Source organism: Ailuropoda melanoleuca, chromosome 13 (assembly GCF_002007445.2).
Source record: "Ailuropoda melanoleuca isolate Jingjing chromosome 13, ASM200744v2, whole genome shotgun sequence".
Lineage (NCBI taxonomy): Eukaryota > Metazoa > Chordata > Mammalia > Carnivora > Ursidae > Ailuropoda > Ailuropoda melanoleuca.
The window spans coordinates 29,223,635-29,247,205 of record NC_048230.1 but is presented as its reverse complement, the minus strand read 5'-3'; the positions used below and the strand labels follow the sequence as shown (position 1 = coordinate 29,247,205).

Below are 23,571 nucleotides of genomic sequence, written 5' to 3'. Positions count from 1 at the left end.
CAGCTGCTCCCAGAGCCAGAGCTTCTTGCCCTGCTCTGCCCTACCCCCTACACTCTCTATCCTCTGATCATCTCTATATGAGAGATGAAACAAGGAGGCGTAGAATCGCCTTTTTTTACCTCAACTGAGACTGTGCCTTTTGGACAACTCATATGTTGGGTGACCACTAAAAGCACTCCCAAGTGTAGAGATTGGTTTTACAAATATTATAAATTTTTACAGGTAGACAAATTCACCAGTATAAAATTGTGAACAATGAGGATCAACCGTATCTACTAAAACTTGAAGGGGCACCTGGGTGGCACAGTTGGCTGAGCGTCTGACTCTTGGTTTCAGCTCAGGTCCTGATCTCAGGATTGTGAGATTGAGCCCCTCAACAGACTGCAGGCTCAGGGCCTAGTCTGCTCCAGATTCCCTCTCCCTCCGCCCCTCTCCCATGCTGTCATACGCTCATACTCTCTCTTTCTCTCTCTCTCAAATAAATTTTTAAAAAAGCTTCAGTTTTTGTTTTTTGTTCCAAGTGAGATCTGAGTCTTGATTTTAGTCATAAATTTGGTTTTGTTAGAAAAATTGAAGCAAAATTTTAACTATACATTTGGTTTTTGTTTCCATCTTTTTTTAAGGCCTGGTGTGCTGCAGGGAACTGTTTCAGTTTGCAACGGGAACATGATATTGCAATTAAATTCTTCCAGAGAGCTATCCAGGTTGATCCAAATTATGCGTATGCCTATACTCTATTAGGGCATGAGTTTGTATTAACTGAAGAATTAGACAAAGCATTAGCTTGTTTTCGAAATGCTATCAGAGTCAATCCGAGACATTATAATGCATGGTAAGTGCTAATGAAGTGCAAAGACAATGTCTTACTGATGAGCTGATAGTAATTTTTGTTAGACATCTCTTTATTGTCATAAATTTGGTTACTGATACTGAAGAATAGTATATACTGGTTGATCAATTGTAACCAAAATTTTTTTTTATGTGAAATGTATACCTTTAACAAACTCTTAAGTTAACTAATGATGGAATACTAGATCCTTCTACTCAACAGTTTCAACCTTTTCTCCTACCAAACTTTTGAAAATAATTGATTTTGCTGTTTGATTTCTTTTTCTTAGAACACCGAAACAGTGATTCAGATAGTACATGGTTGGGAAAGTGGAGAGGACTAGTATAATCACCTATTGGGTAGTAGAAAATAAACATTGAGAACTGTGCACTAGTTGTTGTTCTTTACAGTGTTCTGGTTTACTAAATACCAGTCTAGTTCATTAGCTTTATTTAAACTCTGTTCCAGTTTTTTAAGTAATGTCTCTATTGAGGAAGTTACCTGGCTCATATAGTTAACAAATGAAGAAGGCATTAAAAAGTTTGTTCTTATTTCTGCCTCAACACTGTATCTACTGCTGATATTTTATTGTATTTTTCTTGACTGACTTAATAGTTTTACATATCAAGAAGTATATTTCTGATCATAACTCTGCTACAGTTGTTATGTCAGACATGCTTTTTTTTTACATTTGAGGTAATCATTATAGCAGTTGAATTTTCATTCTGTCACTAAATCTGAATCACTATATTATTAAAACATTTTTTTGATCTGTGTATATTTTTTTAATGGATGATATCTCATTTATAAGTAGTTACATTATTAAAAGATGGCCTGACAAGTGCTAGCTTCTACTGACGTATTGAACAGTCGAGCTTGCTGATACTGTCTTCTCTTCACATAAACTACTCTGTAGTATTTTAAGAACTCAATTATCAATAGGACTTGTGTTGTTTTTTAAACGTTTGGGTATGTCCTATAGTATAATAGTTGCATTCTTAAAAAAACCTTACCGTACCAAAAATTGTTATAAAAATACTTGTTTCAATTAGAAAAAAAATATTCAGATTGGTGAGCTTTTACAGGAAGAATTTAAATGTTGAGGTATTTAGGTAACTCTAAGTATCTAACTTAACACTAAGTAAATTTATTATTCCAACTCCAGAGTAAATAGTCTTTCTTTTGTTGTTCTGCCACCACCATTATTAACACAGAGCTTTTTACACCTTTCTCTTCATCCCAAATAGAAGAAGATATACTGTGCTTTCTTCTTATTCATTCATTTGGTGATTATTCCCCATTATCATTATCTAGTTATAGCCAAGAGAGGTCTCCTTAATGTAGATCAGTCACATTATGTTCATTTGATGTTTTGAAAATTCAGAATACCTGTATATCATTAAAATGCTGTTACATAGCCTTTAAAATTTATAAGTCTATAGGAGTATGTTTTTGATATAGTGAGGAGAGGGAAAGCAGAACATGACACTATGCATATGTAATTATAATGATACATATGCATTTGCACCAATAATATGGAAATAACATTGTTAAGAGGTTAGAGTTTAGAATCCTAAAGGAAGGATCTGACTAGAATCCTTATTAGCTGTATAACTTTTGTTAAGTCATTTAACTTCTCTAAACTCATTTTCCTTATTTGAAATGTGAGTGATAACAATACCTATCTCCTTGTTTCCTCCTAGGATTAAATGAGATAATTCACATAAAGATTTTAACAAAGTTATTGGCACATACATAATTAGCCACTCAGTAAAAATGAGCTGTTAAATCTAGATTGTAATGATGGATTTAAGGATATAGTTTCTTTTTTCCCATTGTCAAAGTTCTATTTGAGTGATCGATTTGATTTGTTGTTTTTACTTACAAAAGTGATTTGTCTAAAATGCTTTGATGAAAAAAAATTTTTTTAAATAAAATGCTGTGATGATTTTTTTTATTATGATTGATAGTTTTGCCTTCTCTGAGATCACCAGTATTTCTCTTTAGTTTATTAAAATGCCAGATGCCATAACATACCCTTTTATTAGTTGACCTAAATTACCAGCCAAAAGTTCATATCCCTAAAATTATACTTTATTTTATACTTTCAGGTATGGTTTAGGAATGATTTATTACAAGCAAGAAAAATTCAGCCTTGCAGAAATGCATTTCCAGAAAGCACTTGATATCAACCCTCAAAGTTCAGTTTTACTTTGCCACATTGGAGTAGTAAGTAGCTTTCTAAATATTTTCCAGTGAATCTCCCTTTAGAAATGTATTTGTTATTGTCTTAATTGCTCTGGTGAAGATTAGGGCTTTTTGTTTGTTTATATTATGGAACAACATCATGGATTATTTAATAGCCAAAATATCACCTTTTTCCGTGGCATAGAGAAATCACTGGAGTACCCTCATTCCTTGGGCAAATCCATTTCTCTGAACTTCCATTTTATAAATGACAAGTAATACCATCTTATCTACCTCATAGGGCTGTTGTAAGACTCATATGAGATACTTCATATTTTGAAAGCACTTTTTTCCATGTTAATATTTAGCTCCTAAATTCAGTAATTATCATTTCAAGACAAATGGTTCCCTGTGTTTTAGCTGCTGAGTGATATAGGTATGTCAGAACTAATTAAAATTCTTTTTTTATTTTACTTTATTTTTCTTTAAAGTCAATTAATTAACATATAGTGTATTAATAGTTTCAGAGGTAGAGTTCAGTGATTCGTCATTCTCATATAACACCCAGTGCTCATTATATCACATGCCCTCCTTAATGTCCATCACCCAGTTACCCCATCCCCTGATACCTCTCCCCTCCAGCAACACTAAGTTTGTTTCCTATGATTAAGAGTCTCTTATGGTTTGTCTCCCTCTCTGGTTTCATCTTATTTTATTTTTCCCTCCCTTCCCCTATGATCCTCTGTTTTATTTCTTAAATTCCACATATGAGTGAGATCATATGATAATTGTCTTTCTCTGATTAACTTATTTCGCTTAGCATAACACCCTAGTTCCTGCAAATGGCAAGATTTCACCTTTTGTGATGGCTGAGTAGTATTCCATTGTATATGTACACTACATCTTCTTTATCCGTTCATCTGTTGATAGACATCTGGGCTCTTCCCATAGTTTGGCTATTGTGGACATTGCTGCTGTAAACACTGGGGTGCGGGTGCCCCTTCAAATCACTACATTTGAATCCCTCAGGTAGATACCTAATAATGCAATTGCTGGGTCATAGGGTAGCTCTATTTTCAACTTTTTGAGGAACCTCCATACTGCCTTCCAGAGTGGCTGCACCAGCTTGCATCCCCACCAACAGCGTAAGTAAGGGGTTTCTCCTTCTCTGCATCCTTGCCAACATCTGTCATTTCCTGACTTGATAATTTTAGCCATTCTGACCAGGGTGGTTGGTCATTGTGGTTTTGATTTGTATTTCCCTAGTGCTAAGTGATATTGAGCATTTTTTTATGTGTCTGTTGGCCATTTGGATTTCTTCTTTGGAGCAGAGTCTATTCATATCTTCTGCCCATTTTTTTTTTAAGATTTTATTTATTTATCTGACAGAGATAGAGACAGCCAGCGAGAGAGGGAACACAAACAGGAGGAGTGGGAGAGGAAGAAGCAGGCTCATAGCGGAGGAGCCTGATGTGAGGCTCGATCCCCTAACGCCGGGATCACGCCCTGGGATCACGCCCTGAGCCGAAGGCAGACACGCGCTTAACCGCTGTGCCAACCAGGCGTCCCTGCCCATTTCTTGATTGGATTATTTGTTCTTGGATATTGAGTTTGATAAGTTCTTTATAGATTTTTGGATGCTAGCCCTTTATCTGAGAATTCATTTGCAAATATCTTCTTCTATTCTGTCGGTCGTCTTTCAGCTTTGTTGACTGTTTCCTTTGCTTTGCAAAAGCTTTTTATCTTGATAAAGTCCCAGTAGTTCATTTTTGCCTTTTGTTTCACCTGCCTTTTGAAACATGTATAACAAGAAGTTTTGGCCACAGAGACAGACAGACAGCGAGAGAGGGAACACAAGCAGGGGGAGTGGGAGAGGAAGAAGCAGGCTCATAGCGGAGGAGCCTGATGTGGGGCTCGATCCCATAATGCCGGGATCACGCCCTGAGCCGAAGGCAGATGCTCAACCGCTGTGCCACCCAGGCGCCCCCAATCTTATTAATTCTTTCAAAGAACCATTTCCTAGTTGATCTGTTCTACTTTTCTTCTGTTTTCTATTTCATTGATTTCTGCTCTAATCTTTATTAATTCTCTTCTCCTGCTGGGTTTAGACTTTATCTGCTGTTCTCTCCAGCTCCTTTAGGTGTAAGGTTAGGCTGTATATTTGAGACCTTTCTTTTTTCTTGAGAAAGGCTTGTATTGCTATATACTTCCCTCTTAGGACTGCCTTTACTGCATCCCAAAGTTTTGAACAGTTGTGTTTTCATATTCAGTTGTTCCCATGAATTTTTAAATTCTTCTTTAATTTCCTGGTTGACCCATTCATTCCTTAGTAGGATGCTCTTTAACCTCCATATATTTGAGTTCCTTCTGAATTTCCTCTTGTGGTTGAATTCAACTTTCAAAGCATTGTGGTCTGAAAATATTCAGGAAATGATCCAAATCTTTTGGTACCAGTTGAGGACTGATTTGTGACCCAGTATGTGGTCTGTTCTGGAGAATGTTCCATATGCACTCAAGAAGAATATGTGTTCTGTTGCTTTAGGATGGAATGCTCTGAATCTATCTGTGAAGTCCATCTGGTCCAGTGTGTCATACAAAACCCTTGTTTCCTTGTTCATCTTCTGCTTAGATGATCTGTCCATTGCAGTGAGTGGGGTGTTAAAGTCTCCTATTATTGTTGTATTATTATCAATGTGTTTCTTTAATTTTGTTAATAATTGGTTTATATAATTGGCTACTCCCATGTTAGGGACATAAATATTTACAATTGTTAGATCTTCTTGTTCGATAGCCCTTTTAATTATGACATAGTATCCTTCCTCATCTCTTATTACAGTCTTTGGTTTAAAATGTAATTTGTCTGATATAAGGATTGCTACCCCAGCTTTTTTTTGATGTCCATTAGTATAATAAATGGTTTTTTGCCCCCTCACTTTCAGTCTGGAGGTGTCTTTGGGTCCAAAATGAGTCTCTTGAAGACAGCATATTGATGGGTCTTGCTTTTTTTATCCAATCTGATACCCTGTATCTTTTGATTGGGGCATTTAGCCCATTTACATTCAGAGTAACAAAGATATGAATTTAGTGCCATTGTATTACCTATAAAGTCATTGTTTCTGTATACTGTCTCTGTTCCTTTCTGGTCTATGTTACTTTTGGGTTCTCATCACTTAAAGGATCCCCTTTAATATTTCTTGCAGGGCTGGTTTAGTGATCACACAATCTTTTAGTTTCTGTTTGTCCTGGAAGCTTTTAATGTCTCCTATTTTGAATGACTGCTTTGCTGGATAAAGTATTCTTGGCTTTATATTTTTCTCATTTAGCACCGTGAATATATCATGCCAGTCCTTTCTGGCCTGCCAGGTCTCTGTGGATAGGTCTGCTGCCAGCCTTATGTTTATACCCTTGTAGGTTAAGGACCTCTTGTCCTGGGCTGCTTTCAGGATTTTCTCTTTGTCTCTGAGGTGTTTTTTTAAAGTTCAGCTAGTATCTTTAAAATTGTTATTCTGAACTCTACTTCCAACATCTTACTTATATCCATTCTGATTAGTTCCCTGGCAGTCAGTACTCTTATTCTCTTCTTTGAGGTGAGTTTTCCATCTTGTCATTCTTGGGAAGGAGCAACTTTGTCCTGACTGTAGGACTGAACATTGTGTTCACTGCACTCTCATTTTCTTTTCTTTTCTTTTCTTTTTTCTTTTTTAAGATTTTATTTATTCATTTGAGAGAGAGAGAGCACGCGCTTGAGTGGTGGGGTGGGGCAGATGGAGGGAGTGAAGCAGACTTCCCACTGAGCAGGGAACCCAACAACATTGGACTTGATCCTGAGCCAAAGGCAGATGCGTAACTGACTGAACTACCCAGGTGCCTGCCCCCCATTTTTTTTTTTTTTTTAAGATTTTCTTTCTTTGAGAGCAACAGAGAGTGCACTCTCATTTTCTGTATACACAGTGCAAAGCCCTAAAGGAATCTGGCCTTTACTTTTTTTTTTTAAGAAAGGAAAAGGTCAAAAAAAAGTTACAAAAGGAGATAACTAGCCTTAACATGTACCTGTCAATATTATGAATATTGTCATAAAAAGCTATCTTTTAAAAATCAGAACAGAAACTTAATTTTTTTTAATCTTAAGATTTTCTAGGATAGGATATTAAAAATTATTCAAATCCATGCATGGTGTTAAGGTCATTTTTCTAGTTATTCCATTGAGTCAGTTTTTGGATCACCATTTTTATGTTGTTTTTTTTAAGTGTTTGATAATAAGTTGTACTTCAACTGGAGAAGAAGTATGTTTGCTTTTTGAAATCTCATTTATTAGTTTCTCTGTAAGCACCAGGAGTTCTTGTTCTTGCCTCTTCCACATGTCCTCCCTTTCTCCCTCCCCTGCCCTTCACTTTCTCTCAGCAAGCTTGGCTTTTGTGGGAATGGCCATACAATGTGAGGAAATTATGTGAGTTTTGGGAATTTCACTCTTCATTTTGGGAGAAGAATTATAGTTCTTTATAATTTTTTTTAGTTGTCATGGTAACTTTTTTCATAGATACTATGCAAAATATATCAACAAAGAATTTTTCTTCATCACTTAAGTAAATCAAACTTAAGTACCTCTTGATACCTTTTAGTGAAGTTGGACATCTTTTAAATTAGGCTTTCTTCCAAAGTGATTGTGGAATAGATGGTTTTAAAATTTTGTGTGCTTCATTTGAAGAAGTTTTCAGGTAATAGAATATGGTTTTCTCTGTTAGAGAACTAGCGTTTAGGATTTCAGTCCAGTGAGCAGAATATTTGGCCACATTTAGTAATAACCTTGTGCAAAGATCATCGTATAGATGAATTTAGCAACCAGATTTTGGCAGTACCATTCTTGTTACAGTGAGTAGTATTTGTTCAAGTTCCACAGCCACATCCACGCACTTACATTTCTTTTTAACATACAGTTCGTCCAAGGAGGACCACAGCATAGCCTGAGTATGTGTGAATGAATAAATAGTGATGTTTGGGGTTGTGTGGGGTTTTTTTTTATTTAAAATATTTACTTCCCCATATAAAAGATCAGTGGTTTTCAGTGTAATTGAAGTGTAATTGTTCTGAGTGAAGCAGGGCTGGTAAGGGTTTAGAGCCAAATCCTCTAGTGTTTCTTTGAACATAGTTTTGAAAAGCCTAAGATTTAGAGGACCTTAATAAACATATTGAAGTGTGAGTATTATCTAGATAAATAGTACAGATTTTCTTTTTTTTTTTAAAGATTTTATTTATTTATTTGACAGAGAGATAGCCAGTGAGAGAGGGAACACAAGCAGGGGGAGTGGGAGAGGAAGAAGCTCCCCCAGCAGAGCAGGGAGCCTGATGCAGGGCTCGATCCCAGGACCCTGGGATCACGCCCGGAGCCGAAGGCAGATAATTAACGACTGAGCCACCCAGGCACCCCAGTACAGATTTTCTTGTGAGGGAAAAATCAAGGTTTTTCTTGTCTTTTAGACTTAAAGGTACTAAATATCTGCTCTAAAGATAAAATAATCATTGTGGATTATCATTATGGATACATAATGGTGGATTGAGTGCCAGAGGACCTAGGTTCTGATCCCAGAGCAAGTTATTTAACATTCTGGGCTTCAGTATTCTCATCTTGAAAGTGAAGCAGTTTAACTAGAATTAGAAGAGATTTTAGAGATAATCTATTAATTGTCTGGTAATCAACTATTAAGTCCACTTAACTCTGTGGAAAACCCTCTCACACCATATCTTTTTATTTTAAGTAATTTGTATGCCCAAGTGGGGCTCGAACTCATGACCCTGAGATCAAGAGTTGCATGCACTACCAACTGAGCCAGCCAAATGCCTCAGTAGTCTTATTATTATCTTTACGTTGATTTGAGTCACAGTGTTTGGTTCTCCCCTTTCTTCATAAGTATCAAAAGGAAACATTAATATGATCTTTATTTTTTATAGGTTCAGCATGCACTGAAAAAATCTGAGAAGGCTTTGGATACCCTAAACAAAGCCATTGTCATTGATCCCAAGAACCCTCTATGCAAATTTCACAGAGCCTCAGTTTTATTTGCAAATGAAAAATATAAGGTAAGATATATATTTTAGTGGTTTTCAGCATTTTATTGCTTAAGTTTTGCCCCTTCTTTTAATAGACCAAAAGTTATTTATACCTTTTCTTCTCTGATAGTTTATTTTTCCCATTTCCAGAAGCTATTCATTTTCTTTTGTGATTTTATTTATTTATGAAATTCTGATAGGATGAATTGTATGGATATTTAGGAATATGTGCTATCCCTCGTAAGGATTCCATATATAGAAAGGCAGTTTTTCCATCAGGGAGTTATCTTAAGGGTAAGACCTAAACCATCCTCTTAGGACCAAAATATCTGAACAGGTAGCAAACGAATGTGTGTACATTATTGAACAGATATATACTGAGTACCTATTACATGTCCAGGACTAGGAATATAGTGTCAAGGAAACCAAAGCAATCACATTTCCTGCCTTTGAAGAACTCACCGTATAGTACCCTTTTAGAACAGCAACAGACATTAATCAAATAATGACAAAAATAATAAATGTTGAGTACATAAAGGAAACATATAGTGAGTTATGAAAGCTTATAATAAGGATACTTGGTCTAGTCTGATGTGTTTCTCTCTTTACTTCTCACACTATTTTCCAAATTGTGGAGCTGTAGCATGAAAAAAAACTGAGAAAAGAAGATAAGGAAAATTGAGAAAGAAAAAAGAGGCATAAAGTGACATGGGATTTTTGTCATCATTTACTCAATCATAAACCATGAATACAAAGTTTTTATTTAAAGTTCAGGTTACTTTTTTAATAAATTTAGGCTCTTCCTAAAAAGAGTAAAAACTTACCAAACAAAAGAAAACCTCCAAAATTTAAGTGCACTGAAAATGTTGGGCCAAATAATCCATTTCAGTAGACTCCCTAGAAATCAGTTCCAGTACACATTGACATTTGCTGAAATTGAAAAATACAAAACCAATGATAAACTCTTAATATTTCCAAACTAATAAAGATACATATGGGATCAACCATCTAATTTATTCTTTGTCATTTATTCAGTGATTCCCCTAATCTGACTCTGTTTTTCTTTATCAAGAAGTGGATGTCTAGTCCTAAAGCTACTTTTAAATCGAAGAAACACTTTTCAACTTTTAACTTGCTCTTTGAGGTACTATATGTAATTCGTCATTTGTTTTCGTGTTTTTGCATCATTGTACCTCTTTACATTTGTGGTCAGGTTCTTCGATTGAAGGATTTTATTCAACTTATTATTCTCAAAGCCACTTTAATGCCAACACACCTACCAAGTATGCCATATAAATCAGCCCTGTATTTGGTTCAAGAAGCCCAAATTCTAATCTGATCCATTGTTGAAGCCGTAGTGGTCATAGCCATTTTTGCCTACCAGCTTAGGGTTTGGCTAAATCATAAGGCCTACTTTGATGCGTGGGTATATCCAGTATAGCTCTATTAAAATAAAAAGGGGTATGAGGAGAAGTTACTGATTACTTCTGAAATATCTTGGCTTGAAAAATGAAAAGCAAATGGTGGCAACCTCTCTGTGGCAAAAGTCTTGCTACATATCATCCTATATAATGTGCTGCATTGATATCAGGTAAGTGTTAAGTCTTTAAGGCAGAAATGAGATACTATGTTAGAAACTGTTTCTCAATTAGTCTTAGTAATTAGATTATCGAGGTGGGGAGGTATGATAGATGCATGAAATTTTTATAACAATTACAGCACGCAGTTATAGAAAGAAAACCTATCCATTCTGAACTGTGTGTGGTGAGCAGTTAAGGATTGGGGTGCATTGTCCCAATTAAGATTTCTTTAAAGCGGTGATTCTCAGAGTGTGACTGGTAACTTCTGGGGGTCCCCAGAAATCCTTTCAAGGAGTCTACAAGGTCAAAACTATTTTCATAATAATATTTAGATGTTATTTGCCTTTTTCACTCTTATTCTCTCACCAATGTACAGTAGAATTTTCCAAAAGCTACATGACAAACAAACTGAATGCAGAAGCAGATAAGAGAGTCCAGCTGTTTTCTTTTAACCAGAAATTTGCAAAACTGTTAAGCAGTGCCACTATTCTTACTGACTTATTGTTCTGAAAAAGTTATTTTTCATTAAAAAAATATTATCTGTGTTAACATGTAATGGTTTGGTGTTGTTACTTTTAAATTAATGGATAGATATTTTTAAAACTTTCCATGTTTTAATTTCTGATATAGTAAGTATCGATAGCTATGGTCCACATTAACAAAAACTCTTTGGGTTCCTCAGTAAGCTTTAAGAGTGTAAAGAAGTCTGGAGACCCAACAAGTGTGAAAATTGCTTTTTTGTAGTATTAAAATCAGTCCCCGGCTTCTTCGTTGTGTTACAGGCTTTATCAGTCCCTGTCAGTAATGTTTGACAGGTGTTAACAGTGATTGTAAGTAGATAATATCGGTGACCACAGATCTTTTATCTTGATTCTTTTATTCCATGTATATTTTACAATACTTAATAATATGGAGGAATAGAGAACAGTCTACCTCGTAGAATTACCGTATGTAATAAGTCTTCCATTCCTAGACAAGTAAGTATGATTCCCAGACCCATTCAGCCCAGCAGGGCTTCGAGTTTATTTCTCTTGGGTTGCCAGCAATTAGGAAGATAATGAAGTATTAAGGATGCACCACAGCCCCTTAAGTACTTGTGTAAAAAGCACAGCACTTTAAACAAATACACTGTCTAAGAAAGTGCATGCATGTGTGTGTGTGTGTGTTTGCCTTTACTCTTCTTTTTTATTCCTTTTATAGAAAATTCAAACTTCACCATACTGTGATAATGGTCCATGGAACCTACCACCCAGCTACTTTCACACTACTTCCTACAAAACTATTTTATGTAAATCTTTTATTTTAGGTAATGCTAATAAAAAATTTACAAAAGCCAAGAAATTACATTTGGCCTCAAGTTAAGGGAGGGTCAGGTGGGAATGTATTAAACTTTTTTTAGAACTGTGAATTAAGATTGATTCCTTATTCTTTATACCCTTCTTAGAGAAATAACGCTAAAGTCTTATACCGATCAATGGATCAATCCCTTATGTTACCCAAATGGTATAATCCTCTGATACTTTTATTAGCCCACTATCTTTGATCACTGCTTTATTCCTTATATCTTTATGGGGGCTTTTTATGAAAGTAATAGGCTTGTTACCCAAAAATTCAAATAAAATGAAAGTATAAAAAAATACGAAGTTGAATGTGCCTCATAAGGGGACCCTCTAGGGAGGAGCATTGTTAATAACTCAGGACATACTTCTTTAGATCTTTTTCTCATTATTTATATATTTTAATTGTACCTAACAAAGTAGACTTACCCTGTTGTGGTAGGCAGGGTAATGACCCCTCAAGGATATCCATGCCCTAATCCTGAGCACCTGTGAATGTGTTACTTCACACAGCAGAAGAAACTTTACAGATATGATTAAGGATATGGATCTTGAGTTAGGGAGAGTATCCTGCGTTATTCAGGAGGTCCTAGTCTAATCACATTAATCTGAAAAGTGGAGGATCTTTCCCAGCTGCAGTCAGAACTAGCATGAGAAGGACTCAACCAGCCTTTGTAGCCTTTGAAGATGGAGAAAGGAGGCTACAAGCCAAAAATGTGGGCAGCCTCTAGATGCCAAGAAAGATAGGGAAACAGATACCCTCCAGAAAGGAAGGCACCTTGATTTTAGCCCAGTGAGATTCGTATTGGACTTCTAATACACAGACTATAAGATAAAAAAATTTGACTTGTTTTAAGCCATCAAAATTGTGGTAATTTGTTATGACAGAATAGGAAACTAATAAAACTGAACAAACTGTTCTATAATTTGCCTTTTTTCACTCTAACACTCGTATGGATAGATACTTTGATACTTACCTTTTTTTTTTTTTTTTTCAACCTGACTTACATTGGATTTTGTTTTACTACAAAGAGTATAGAGAAGAAAAGTAGATAACCTCTGTGGACATTAAAGAGAAATAAAATATAATATTTATGTTGGAAAATTCAAAAAATAGAGAAAGCTACCAAGGAGAAAATAGAAGGTTCCTCTTCCCCTTTTACCTCAATCGTCCCCTTCCCAAAGGGGAGCAAAGATGTATTGATTTCTGCCAGAAAGAAAGAAAAATTTATATATATGCTCACATAAAGTAACTGTTTTATAACATAACTATTTGTATATGTATGGTATATATGTTTTGTTACAAAAGAAATAGTATTTTTGCACATACTCTTTTGCATCCCGCTTTTGCTTCTTTTTTTTCTTTTAACATACGGTTGAGCACCTACAGATCTAGTGTCCATAGAGGACGGACAGTTCGTTTAAGCTATGATTAGACACACCTTGATTGCTTCTAGTGATTCGCAGTAACAGGTTAGGTTGAATGTTCTTATAAAGATGATTTAGTGAACTTTCTAAAATATATCCCTGGGACAAATGCCCAGCAGCAGGATTGCTGAATCAATGGTACAGCTTTTAATTTAATAGTTATTTGTAAATTGTTCTCACAAACAGGTTGCATCAGTTTACAATTCCACCTTTAGTAATGAGAATGTCCATTCCTCTCTTTCTCATGGTAACTTTATGCAACATCAAGTTATTTTTATTTTCATCCATTTGCTAGGTGAAAAATGGACAATATCTCATTTGAGGAACCAGTTTTATTTGTGATCATCATGTCTTTCTTTTAAATACAAATCTATTTCTCTGTCTTTTCTCTCAATTTCCCAACCCTTTAACAATGGTCAAAAGATTGCTAGATAGTTTTGACTTAATTCAGAGGGTTAATTTTAGACTGTTCATCATTAGTTAAAATGGCAGGTTGGTATTCAAAGCTTAGTGCTTGCATCAGGGAGAAGGTTTATAAACAGAACTTCAAAATTGTTCTGTTCTGCAACTTAGTTTTCAAAACGCTTTCACACACAATGTCATGGAGTATTGTTATTTTAAATATAATGGTGACCACAGCAAGCATCGTCCTGCATGTGTGTGTGTTCTCAGCGTACTCTGGTGAATTCCTGCCATTTCTTAGTTTCTGTCGTCATATAAGTATTTTCATGCATTTTATTTTCACAACAAGAATTAATGCAATAAGGAAGTGCATTGATTAAGATCTAGTATAAGCTTCATTTAAGATGATTTGGAAATCAGATAAAAACGCTTGCTTAGAACTTTGTAAAATTTTGCTATTCTGTTTTTCTTTGCTTTTTTCAGTCTGCTTTACAAGAACTTGAAGAATTGAAACAAATTGTTCCCAAAGAATCCCTCGTTTACTTCTTAATAGGAAAGGTAAAGATTGGGGCCATGGTCCTAAACTGTGACTTTCATAACAACTATTAACTTCTGAAGAAGAAATATAATATATATTGTGCAACATCTGTTGAGCAAATTCAACTAGAGCTCTGAACTAAATGCTGTGGGAATAAAGAATGGATTTAGTTAAAACATTTAAGAAGATGATATCGAGATGAAGGAGCAAGAGCACACACCCCATAATCCTAAACATACTATGATTTTGGAAGTATATTAGCACTTGCAGCCAGTGGCAGTCATGAGTTCATAACTGAGACTGCATCTTGGAAAGCTCTTAGCTTCCATTTATCAATAAAATATATAGGCATCCCCCCCCAAAGAAGAAAATTAATGGCTCTGTGTTGTCTTAATTAGAAGAACTGGCTTCCAGGATTTCCAAAACCAGACTAGTCAAGACTTTACAGACTTGGCCCCTCAATGCCAACTGATTAAGTTAGCTGGGAACGGTGGACAGGTGTTGATATAACAGCCTTTAACATCAGTGTGAATAAATGCTAATCAAGCAGCTTATAGTCCATTTCTTTCAATTGTCATTGATCCAGTCAGATTATGATTTATTGGAAGCTCACTATCGGAGAGATAAAGCAAGGAATTCTGAAAATATCTGAATATATTAGAAGGAACTCAGAAGTTAGTCTGAGTTTTTCTATAGGATGAAAATGGCCTACTCATCAGAATGGGTTTATAACATGTAAATCAGAAGCCTATTTAAATTATTAATGTATAGGATTTTATCATTGAAGCTCACAACTTAATGAAAAATGTAGTGCTGCTGTTTATTTTTAGGTTTACAAGAAGTTAGGTCAAACGCACCTCGCCCTGATGAATTTCTCTTGGGCTATGGATTTAGATCCTAAAGGAGCCAATAACCAGATTAAAGAGGCAATTGATAAACGCTACCTTCCAGATGATGAGGAGCCAATAACCCAAGAAGAACAGATCAGTGAGTATCATCCATAAGAATCAGGTTTGTATGTGTATCAAACCAGAGCGCTAATAAAACATCACCTCAGAGTTAAGCCAAGAGGAACAGATATTTCTTTATGACACAGAATAAACATGGAAATTTTCTTGAGTATTGAATATTCACAAAGTTACCTTTTACATAAGGATTTGTGGGCTGCTTTTTAATTTTATTTTTTTAACCATGGTGTATTCTTTATACCAAATGGAATTTTAGAGAAATTAAATAGGGCAGTATATTAACAAAGTACATGTGGAGTCAGGTAACTAGTCTCTGTTTTGGATCTAATTTGCTGTGTGACTTTGACAAATCCATTGCATATTTCCAGGACCTCAGTTTATTTAAATATGTAACTAATGCCTGCCTTACCTGCTTCATAGGAATGCAGGGTGGGATGGGAGGGATTATAGATGTGACAATATGTTGAAGACATTATAAGTACTACGTGAATGAATAATAAATTTGTGCACATTTTAAAGTATTGACAAAAAAAAAGTATTGACAGATCTGCAGTAGTGACTATTCAAATTCTCTGAAGCTCTGGCAAATTCAAAATCTAAAAATATGTCTAATATATATAAACTGAAGGGTCAAGAAAAGAGATGGGAACAAAGACGTAGTTTAAAGCAATAGTAAATACTCTATCCCTAAATTGAGTATATATCTTTTTTTTTTTTTAGATTTTTAAAAATTTTTTTATTTTAGAGAGCATGCAAGTGGCAGGAGGGCAGAGGGAGAGAATCTTCAAGCAGACTCCCCTGTTGGGCATGGAGCCCCACATGGGGCTCTGTCCCAGGAACCCTGAGATCATGACCTGAGCTGAAACCAAGAGTCAGATGCTCAGCTGACTGAGGCACTCCTAACTTGAGTGTATATCTTAAAATAACTAGTGAGAACATAGCTAGTGAGAACTGAGTCCTTTTTTAAGATATATTTATTTATTTATTAGATGGGGGTGAGGGGCAGGGGCAGAGGGAGAGAGAGAATCTTAAGCATACTCCTCACCTAGCATGGAGCTGGATGCAGGGCTCAGTCTCATAACCCTGAAATCACGACCTGAACCAAAACCAAGAGTGGGTTGTTCAACCGACTGTGCCACCCAGGTGCCCCCAATAGTATTTTTTAATAATAAGAGAATTAAGAAACTTCTGAAGAGACAAACTAAGATGTCTTTGTTCCAGAAAACTTGGCAAAAGGCTTTAATTAAAATCATAATTCCTATAATCCCAGTAACCCTTTTTAAACGGAAGTTTGTATTTTATATCACTGTGGACTAAAGTAGAGTCAGCAGTTGGAGGGAATGTCAGTCTTTTTTTAATGTCTCGGAAAACTAGCTCTGATTCCTAGGGTAGGAATAAAGAATTCATTAGGGAGGGGCAGCTTTAATAGTTAAAACTGTTAAAGGTTAAATGCAATAAACGAATCTTCTCAGACATGCTATAACATAAGGAACCTGAATTGCATTTTACTGAAGGATATCAGGATTTTTAAGGGCCTTAATTTAAGATCTCATCTCTCTGCGTAGAATAGTTTTCCTTACTTGTTTTCATGAACCAACAAGAAATATTCGTAAGACACCTAACTGTAGACTTTCCTTTCTATTTTTAAAGTGGGAACAGATGAATCCCAGGAGAGCAGCATGACAGATGCAGACGACACACAGCTTCATGCAGCTGAAAGTGATGAATTTTAACTTCCGGAAATCAGACTTTTGCAACTGGATGTGTGACTAGTGCTGACATGTTTCTTGTCCCTCCGTATACTGAGTCTTCACTCTTGAGCCGGCAGTGTCATCATCCATCGCTTATACCATGAGTGTGCCACTTTCATTGGACCCTGACTGTACACAGAATGAAAGGCAGTGCAATATTTAGCTGCTAACAAGACTGGCTCTTTCACCAGTATGAATGACAATGTAGGGGGGTAGGATGGGGAACTTTCTTTTCTTTTTTTTTTTTTTCTTTAATCTCCCTTTGTTGGAAAGCTATCATGGAAGGAAGAGTTATGTTTTATCTTGAAGGAAGCATTAGATATGGAAAATAGTGATGAACCAGAATTTCTTGGTCATTTTTCCAAAAATTTGTTTTTATTTGGTTCTGTTCCTGATTAACAGAGTGACTGACCTTCATTTCTAGGTTCTTCAAGAATGGTGTTAGCAAGTGCCAGATGGAACAATAAAAAGACATTGCCTATAACAGAGTAACTTGATTGCCAAGGAATGTAAATTACCTTAAACTTGCAGTGTCTCCCATAAGCAAATGTAATGGGCACATTGGGACTCGTGTAGGAATCAAATATCCCTCCATACAGTGTACACTTATTCTTGGCAAGAATGCTTTAATGTCTAACCAAGAATTTTAATTTATTCATCTTGCTTCAAAGTGTTGATCATTGTCTTGGTATTGCAAACTTTAAAGTTGTCCCTTTACCATATTGCCTCTTCTCTTTGACCTCTGTGGGATCACCTTTAACATTCAGAGATGGTAGAGTGTTTGCCCACTGAAAAGCCAAAACAAGGCCCGTAATAACCACTTAAGTTCACCGTAAGAATCAAAATGAGAACACTAAAGTGGAGAGACTTTAAGAGATCATGATAGCGAAAGCCTTAATACAATCAAAATTGTACCATAACCTTGAATCTATATTTGTTCAAGAAAGTATCCTTTGACTTTTCTAAGTGTTTAAGCAGGGTGCAGAAATGTGTAGTTAAACCATTGGTTGAGGTCATTTCCATTCTTTTCAGCTCTCTGCTTCAAATTATTTTCAGTAGTGTGAGTCACCAAAACGTTTACCAAGAGTGATTGGGTTTAGGATATTAGAAATTTTTAGCTGCAAAAAAAAACACAAAACCCATTCTTATGAAGGAGTTGAGTTCTCTCCTGAGTTTCTCATAATATAAGTTGGTGTCTTTGGGGAATGGCCACAATTTTAAAGATCTAATTATGCATAATAAAATGGGAATTATTGGAATTTCACAGTAACAGATTTAAAGTCTTAAATTGTGTATCTCCTTTATTGTAATGTATTGAAATTTTTAGAGAAACTTTAGTTGTTAACATTTTTTTAAGTGCCAATGTCAGAATATAACAAATTACAGTTTCTTATGAATGACAGGCCTACGGTTATTATTTTGGATTATTTGATGAAGGACAAATGTATCTATTGGTTACCTGTACTTGTCAAGTTGTGAAAATAAGGTGGATTACAGAAGACGTGAACAAAATTTTAACCTGTAGACTCAGTAACTTCCTATCATTTACTATTAATCTGCTCATTTGAATGTGGATTAGATACCATCATAAATTAATTCAAGTCAGAGTCTTAGATTAGGTATTGGGTGCCAGAGAGGTATTTAACAAAATTTCCTACCTAAATCTATGTAATATGTGCTGCTTAAAGAAATAATTTATAAGAAAAAGGAAAGTTTGGGAGTAAGTGAATATCATTAAAAATTCCCAAAGGCTAGCACTTGGATTCTAACAAATATTCCATGTTATTCATTAGTTCTTTAATATTTAATTTTATATTCCTTTGTTTTTTTAATTGGCAAATCGTAAGCCAGCTATATAACAGTATCAAATACAGAATTTCATAGAAAGCTTGAACCTGAGCTCTGTTACAAAGCCTGGAGAAAGCTAAACTCAGAACATAATTTGCTGATGTATAATTATCTTTTTGTAGTAGGAATTTATGTCCTGTGCTAGAGGTGAGAGCCTTTCTGGTACTAATTTGAGACCAAGGATAAAAGGATAGTTGTGGAAGGCACACCATGGCAATGGTTGGCTATGGGACTCTCAGCCCAAGCTTAGCCTGATTTCATTTTCCTCACACCTACTTTCAAAATGTTTAGATATTTGAAGCCTTATTCCCACCTAGTAACTGTTTCTGGCCTGCCTCTTTTTTTTTTTTTTTGCCTGGAATGAGGATCAAATAACCAGAAAAGGACATACATTTTGATCAAGCAAAATGTTTGTTTGAAATTTCAGTAGTTACTTTGAAGGAAATTTAAAATACTAAGAACTTTAACATCCTTTTTAGTCTCTTTAAGCTTTTCACACACATGTATATATGTGTACACACACACACACTTTTGTTCAGAAGTTATGTTGTGGCATTGGATATTTTCCCCCCTTGGAAATGGTTCTTAACTGGGATTTTAGAAGGTTGGAAATATTTTTTCAAGTGAACAATGGTACTCAAAATAATGAAAGGTGGTCCCTACTTTTTCTGTATTTCATTATTTTAAAATTTTTGTGTTTTTTTTCCAAGAACTGCAAGTTACATTTGAACCATGCTGCTGTTGTACCTTAAACAAAAACTCAGTGATAACCAGTATTTAGTCTATTAAAAATGCTCTTTTTGAAGAAAAAAGTTTGGAAGTCTCTGATTAGCCAGAATATAGTATGGGTCTTCACTGAGAAATAAGGTAACCCGTTTTCTTTGTGAAAACCCAGGAAAATGCAAGTGTGGGTGTGATGTGTGTGTTCTATTTGCATTGAAACAATGTAATTCTGTGTCTTTTTTTGCTTTTCCTGACTTATTTCAGAAATTGTACAGTCCTTGGGGGGTTGGGGAGAAAGCCTTTTCTGTTAATATATTTGCAATTCATTAAAGGATACAGAAAATCCAAATAAATTACTTTTGAAAGCAATTTATAATCAAGTTGTTGAAGCTACATAACAGCTGTGCCATCTGTATTTTCATAGTAAGGCACAGCAAAATAGTGAAAAATTAACAGTTTTACATTCCACAAAAGTCTAAGGTGGTGTTTCTCTAATTTTTTTTTTAAACTTAGACCCTCTTCTAATGCATACATATACTTTTTTTAAAGCTCACATCCTTTTTTAGTTATTATTTGGAATTTCGAAACAAATATTGTTGACAAAAATGTGGTAATTTTTAGAATATATTTTTTTCAAACTACAGAAGCCCCTTGCCAGCAGCTGCTACTTTGCAAGTCACCTGCTTATTCTTTAATCATATGATTTCTGAAATGTATTTAAAAGGGACACAAAGCTTTTTTGTTCTAATTATTTGTTCCAGAATCTTAAAAATCAAGAAAGAAAAAAAATTTTTTTTAATTTTATTTACTTATTTGTCAGAGCACACAAGCAGGTGAAGAGAGAAGCAGGCTCCCCACTGAGCAGGGAGCCTAACACAGGACTCGATCCCAGGACCCCGGGATCATGACCTGAGCCGGAGGCAGACACTTAACCAACTGAGCCCCCCAGTTGTCCCAAGAAAAAGAATTCTGAGAGAAGTACAATGTAGAAACTAAATTTTACCCTGGTCTGGTTATCTTGGATAAAGTATAGAGAGCTGAATGGTTTTGTCAGACTTGAAGAAGGGGTGGCAATAGAGAAAACATATGAAATGGGATGAGTTGGGCAGATCAGTGGGAACAATAGGCTTCATAATCTTCCCTAGGACCTGCCTTTTACTGTCAGCTGCACAGGCGTAACTAGTAGAAGGGTAGACTGGAGGCAATCTTTGGCTTGTTTAGCTGCTAATTAGTGGTTCAGTGTAAGTTTTCTTTTTCTTTAGAAGTGCAGACTTTGCTAAATACCCACATTTAATGAAATCTTGCCATAGGTACTGCGTTACTTGATCTTCCCATAGTATTTTCAGTCTTCAGCCCTATAAAGTAGGTGTTATTCCATTTTACAAAAGAGGAAACGGCTTCAACCATTAGAGCGAGCTTGGGCATTAGTGTATGCTCAAACCCTTTTATTCAGTTTTAGACTTCCTCTCGCAGTTTCAAATCATGTCTCATGTTGCCTGTTAGGTGTCCTCTCTAGCATTTTAAAATTATCTGCTATAGAGTATCATAAAAGTTTGGGTTTTACGGAGGAAACTTTAGTATCAACTGTAGATTCGTATCTATCCTGTGCATAGTCCTCTGATGGTGCTTTGATCTGTATCCTGCCTGTTTTTCTTCTCACACTCAAATTGAAAGTGTGTTATCCCTTCTTGGATGACTAGAATTTGCTTTAAGATAGAAAACAAAATTAAATTTTTTACTACCAATTTCTTCTCCCTATCACAAGCATTCTTTTTCAGTACCCTCAAAATAGAATTTTTAATTTGATGCTAAAAGCTACATTTGAGGAGAAAATTCAAGTCCTTGAAAATGCATAATGCTTCACCGGAGTTTGAGTGAGAAAAGGACTAACAGTAGAAGCTAAGAAGAACAATGAGGTAGAATTAAGGTTTCTAATCTTGTGTTTTCAAAAAGCACTAAACTGATACCTAGGAAATAGAGATTTTGCCCCTCAGTAACTCTGTGACCTTGAACAATTCACTTAAGCCTTTTCCTGATCAATACAAAGAAGATGAGCTCTGCCCTTCTTAGCTCACAGAGGACTAAGGATTAAATGTGTTAAATCACCATGGAAGCGCTTTGGTTGCACTGTGGTAATAATAGGGTGGAGATGATGTCATGGAAAATTGATTAGGTTGATCCCAAGACATGATCCTGTGAGACAAGTTCACTGTAGAACAGTAAACTCTGAGTCTAGAACAGGGATTGTCTATGGCCTGCAGGCCAATGGCTCATTGCCTGTTTCATTTTATTGGAACAACCATGCCCATTTGTTTACATGTGGTCGCCTTCTCACTTTGGGACAGTTGAATAGTTGCACAGAAACTATCTGGCCTACAAAGCATCAATATTTACTATCTGTATATATTTTTAAATATATATACACATAGTATAGATTATACTGTACATGTGATCTGACATTTTATGTTCTGCAAGCCCTGATCTAGAACTTATAGCTGTATTGGCATAACCATCTGCAAATCACCCAAATAACATGTTCTCTGCGGTGCTAGGTTCTTCTCAATGCCTTATGAGTTAAATCACTGGGCAAGGTGCTACACAAGAAAAAAATTCATCAGTTCTTTTTTAATAACAAGACTTGATTGGGTAAAGGGATTTCCTTGTATATAATGGCACTCCTTAAACTTATTGCCAGTTTGTAGCATTTATACCAGTGCTACATCTGTGCCCATAATCACTTGAATATCTTGAATAACACTAGCGTTTACTTGCTTTTTATTTCGCATTTATGGATCGCTTTGATAGAATAATCTCACTTCATCTTTACAGTCTTAAAAGGTAAGGCATGTATTATCTGCTTGATACAAGAGGAAACTAAGGCTTAAAGAAACCAGAACATTGGCAAAAAGTGGAAACTCCCAGGAACAACTTGGCAGACATTTGTTCACACATTATTGGCCAGGACTGGATCACAGAATCATCCCCAGCCGCAGGGGATGCTGGTAAATTTAGAATCCCGTAAAACGGAATGGGTTTGCTATGACTAGTTTAGATAAATCATGATTTCTCTCCTGGGTCGTACACAAAGAAACAGATTTTGTTAGCAAAGAAGGGGGAGTGGCTGTTGATTCAAGAGCCGAGAGCCCCTGCCACACTGCTGTTAAGAAATTGCTTTTTGGCAACTGACGTTGTATTCAACTTAGTGAACTTTCTTACCAAAGAGTTGGTAGGGTTTCTGTTTAAGATTATACTATCTTCAAATATTGATGTTGATTCCTTTCTACTGCTTTTACAACATACCTTTTTTCTTTTTTCATTTTAACTGTTGTGGCCGCGACCACCAGTATTCTGAGCAGTAGCAGCCATAATAGCAGGCACTCGCTGTCTTGCTCCCAATCTTAAAGAAAATGCTTAAACTTTCTCAAACTTCAACTCTATAAAACCTCAACCCACTGTGATGCAGTACGTCCCCTTTGCTAATCTCCTTGCCAACCCCAACGCTCAACTCCCACTTCAACTACCATTTATAGGCACTGATACTCAATGAAGATACCTTTCTATTGCTAGTTTTCAGTGGTTCTTGTTATGACTAGGTCCTGAAATGGACCCATTAAGCATGTTGAGACTTCTGGGGCTGGAAAGCAATGACAGTAGCCTGATTACAAGTCTGCCCCTCACTTTGCCAAAACAACTCTCAAATAGAATAGAACAAATAAAAACTACACAGGGTTCATGCCTTCACTACTAGAAGCTTGTAACTTCAAATCACCTGTAAATAGTGGGGTGGGGGTAGGGGGGAACCAGTAGGGATCCTGCTGCCACCATAAGCCTGTGGGGGTAGAGATTGAGGAAAGGGGTTGAATCACTCCATGGGACAGCAGAAGGGAGGAGTGGACTTAGAGGAAACACAAACAGAACGTACGGGGGGGGGGGGG

General features: G+C 35.9%; 1 protein-coding gene across 8 annotated transcripts in view; it reads left to right on the top strand.

The window, feature by feature from the left end:
- Positions 1 to 19,718, top strand: part of CDC27 (cell division cycle 27) — a 70,606-nt gene extending 50,888 nt beyond the window's left edge. For 4 of the 8 annotated variants that reach the window (XM_011235068.3, XM_002927490.4, XM_019808183.2 and 1 more), the window contains exons 14-19: positions 624 to 832; positions 2,941 to 3,058; positions 8,963 to 9,091; positions 14,292 to 14,366; positions 15,177 to 15,333; positions 16,965 to 19,718. In XM_011235068.3, the coding sequence (XP_011233370.1) occupies positions 624 to 832; positions 2,941 to 3,058; positions 8,963 to 9,091; positions 14,292 to 14,366; positions 15,177 to 15,333; positions 16,965 to 17,047 (771 nt within the window). In that variant the 3' untranslated portion in view covers positions 17,048 to 19,718. Of the gene's footprint in view, positions 1 to 623; positions 833 to 2,940; positions 3,059 to 8,962; positions 9,092 to 14,291; positions 14,367 to 15,157; positions 15,358 to 16,964 lie in introns of all 8 variants that reach the window. The other 4 variants (XR_004619355.1, XR_004619356.1, XM_034639738.1 and 1 more) reach the window with 4 other exon arrangements.
- Positions 19,719 to 23,571: the final 3,853 nt, after the last annotated feature.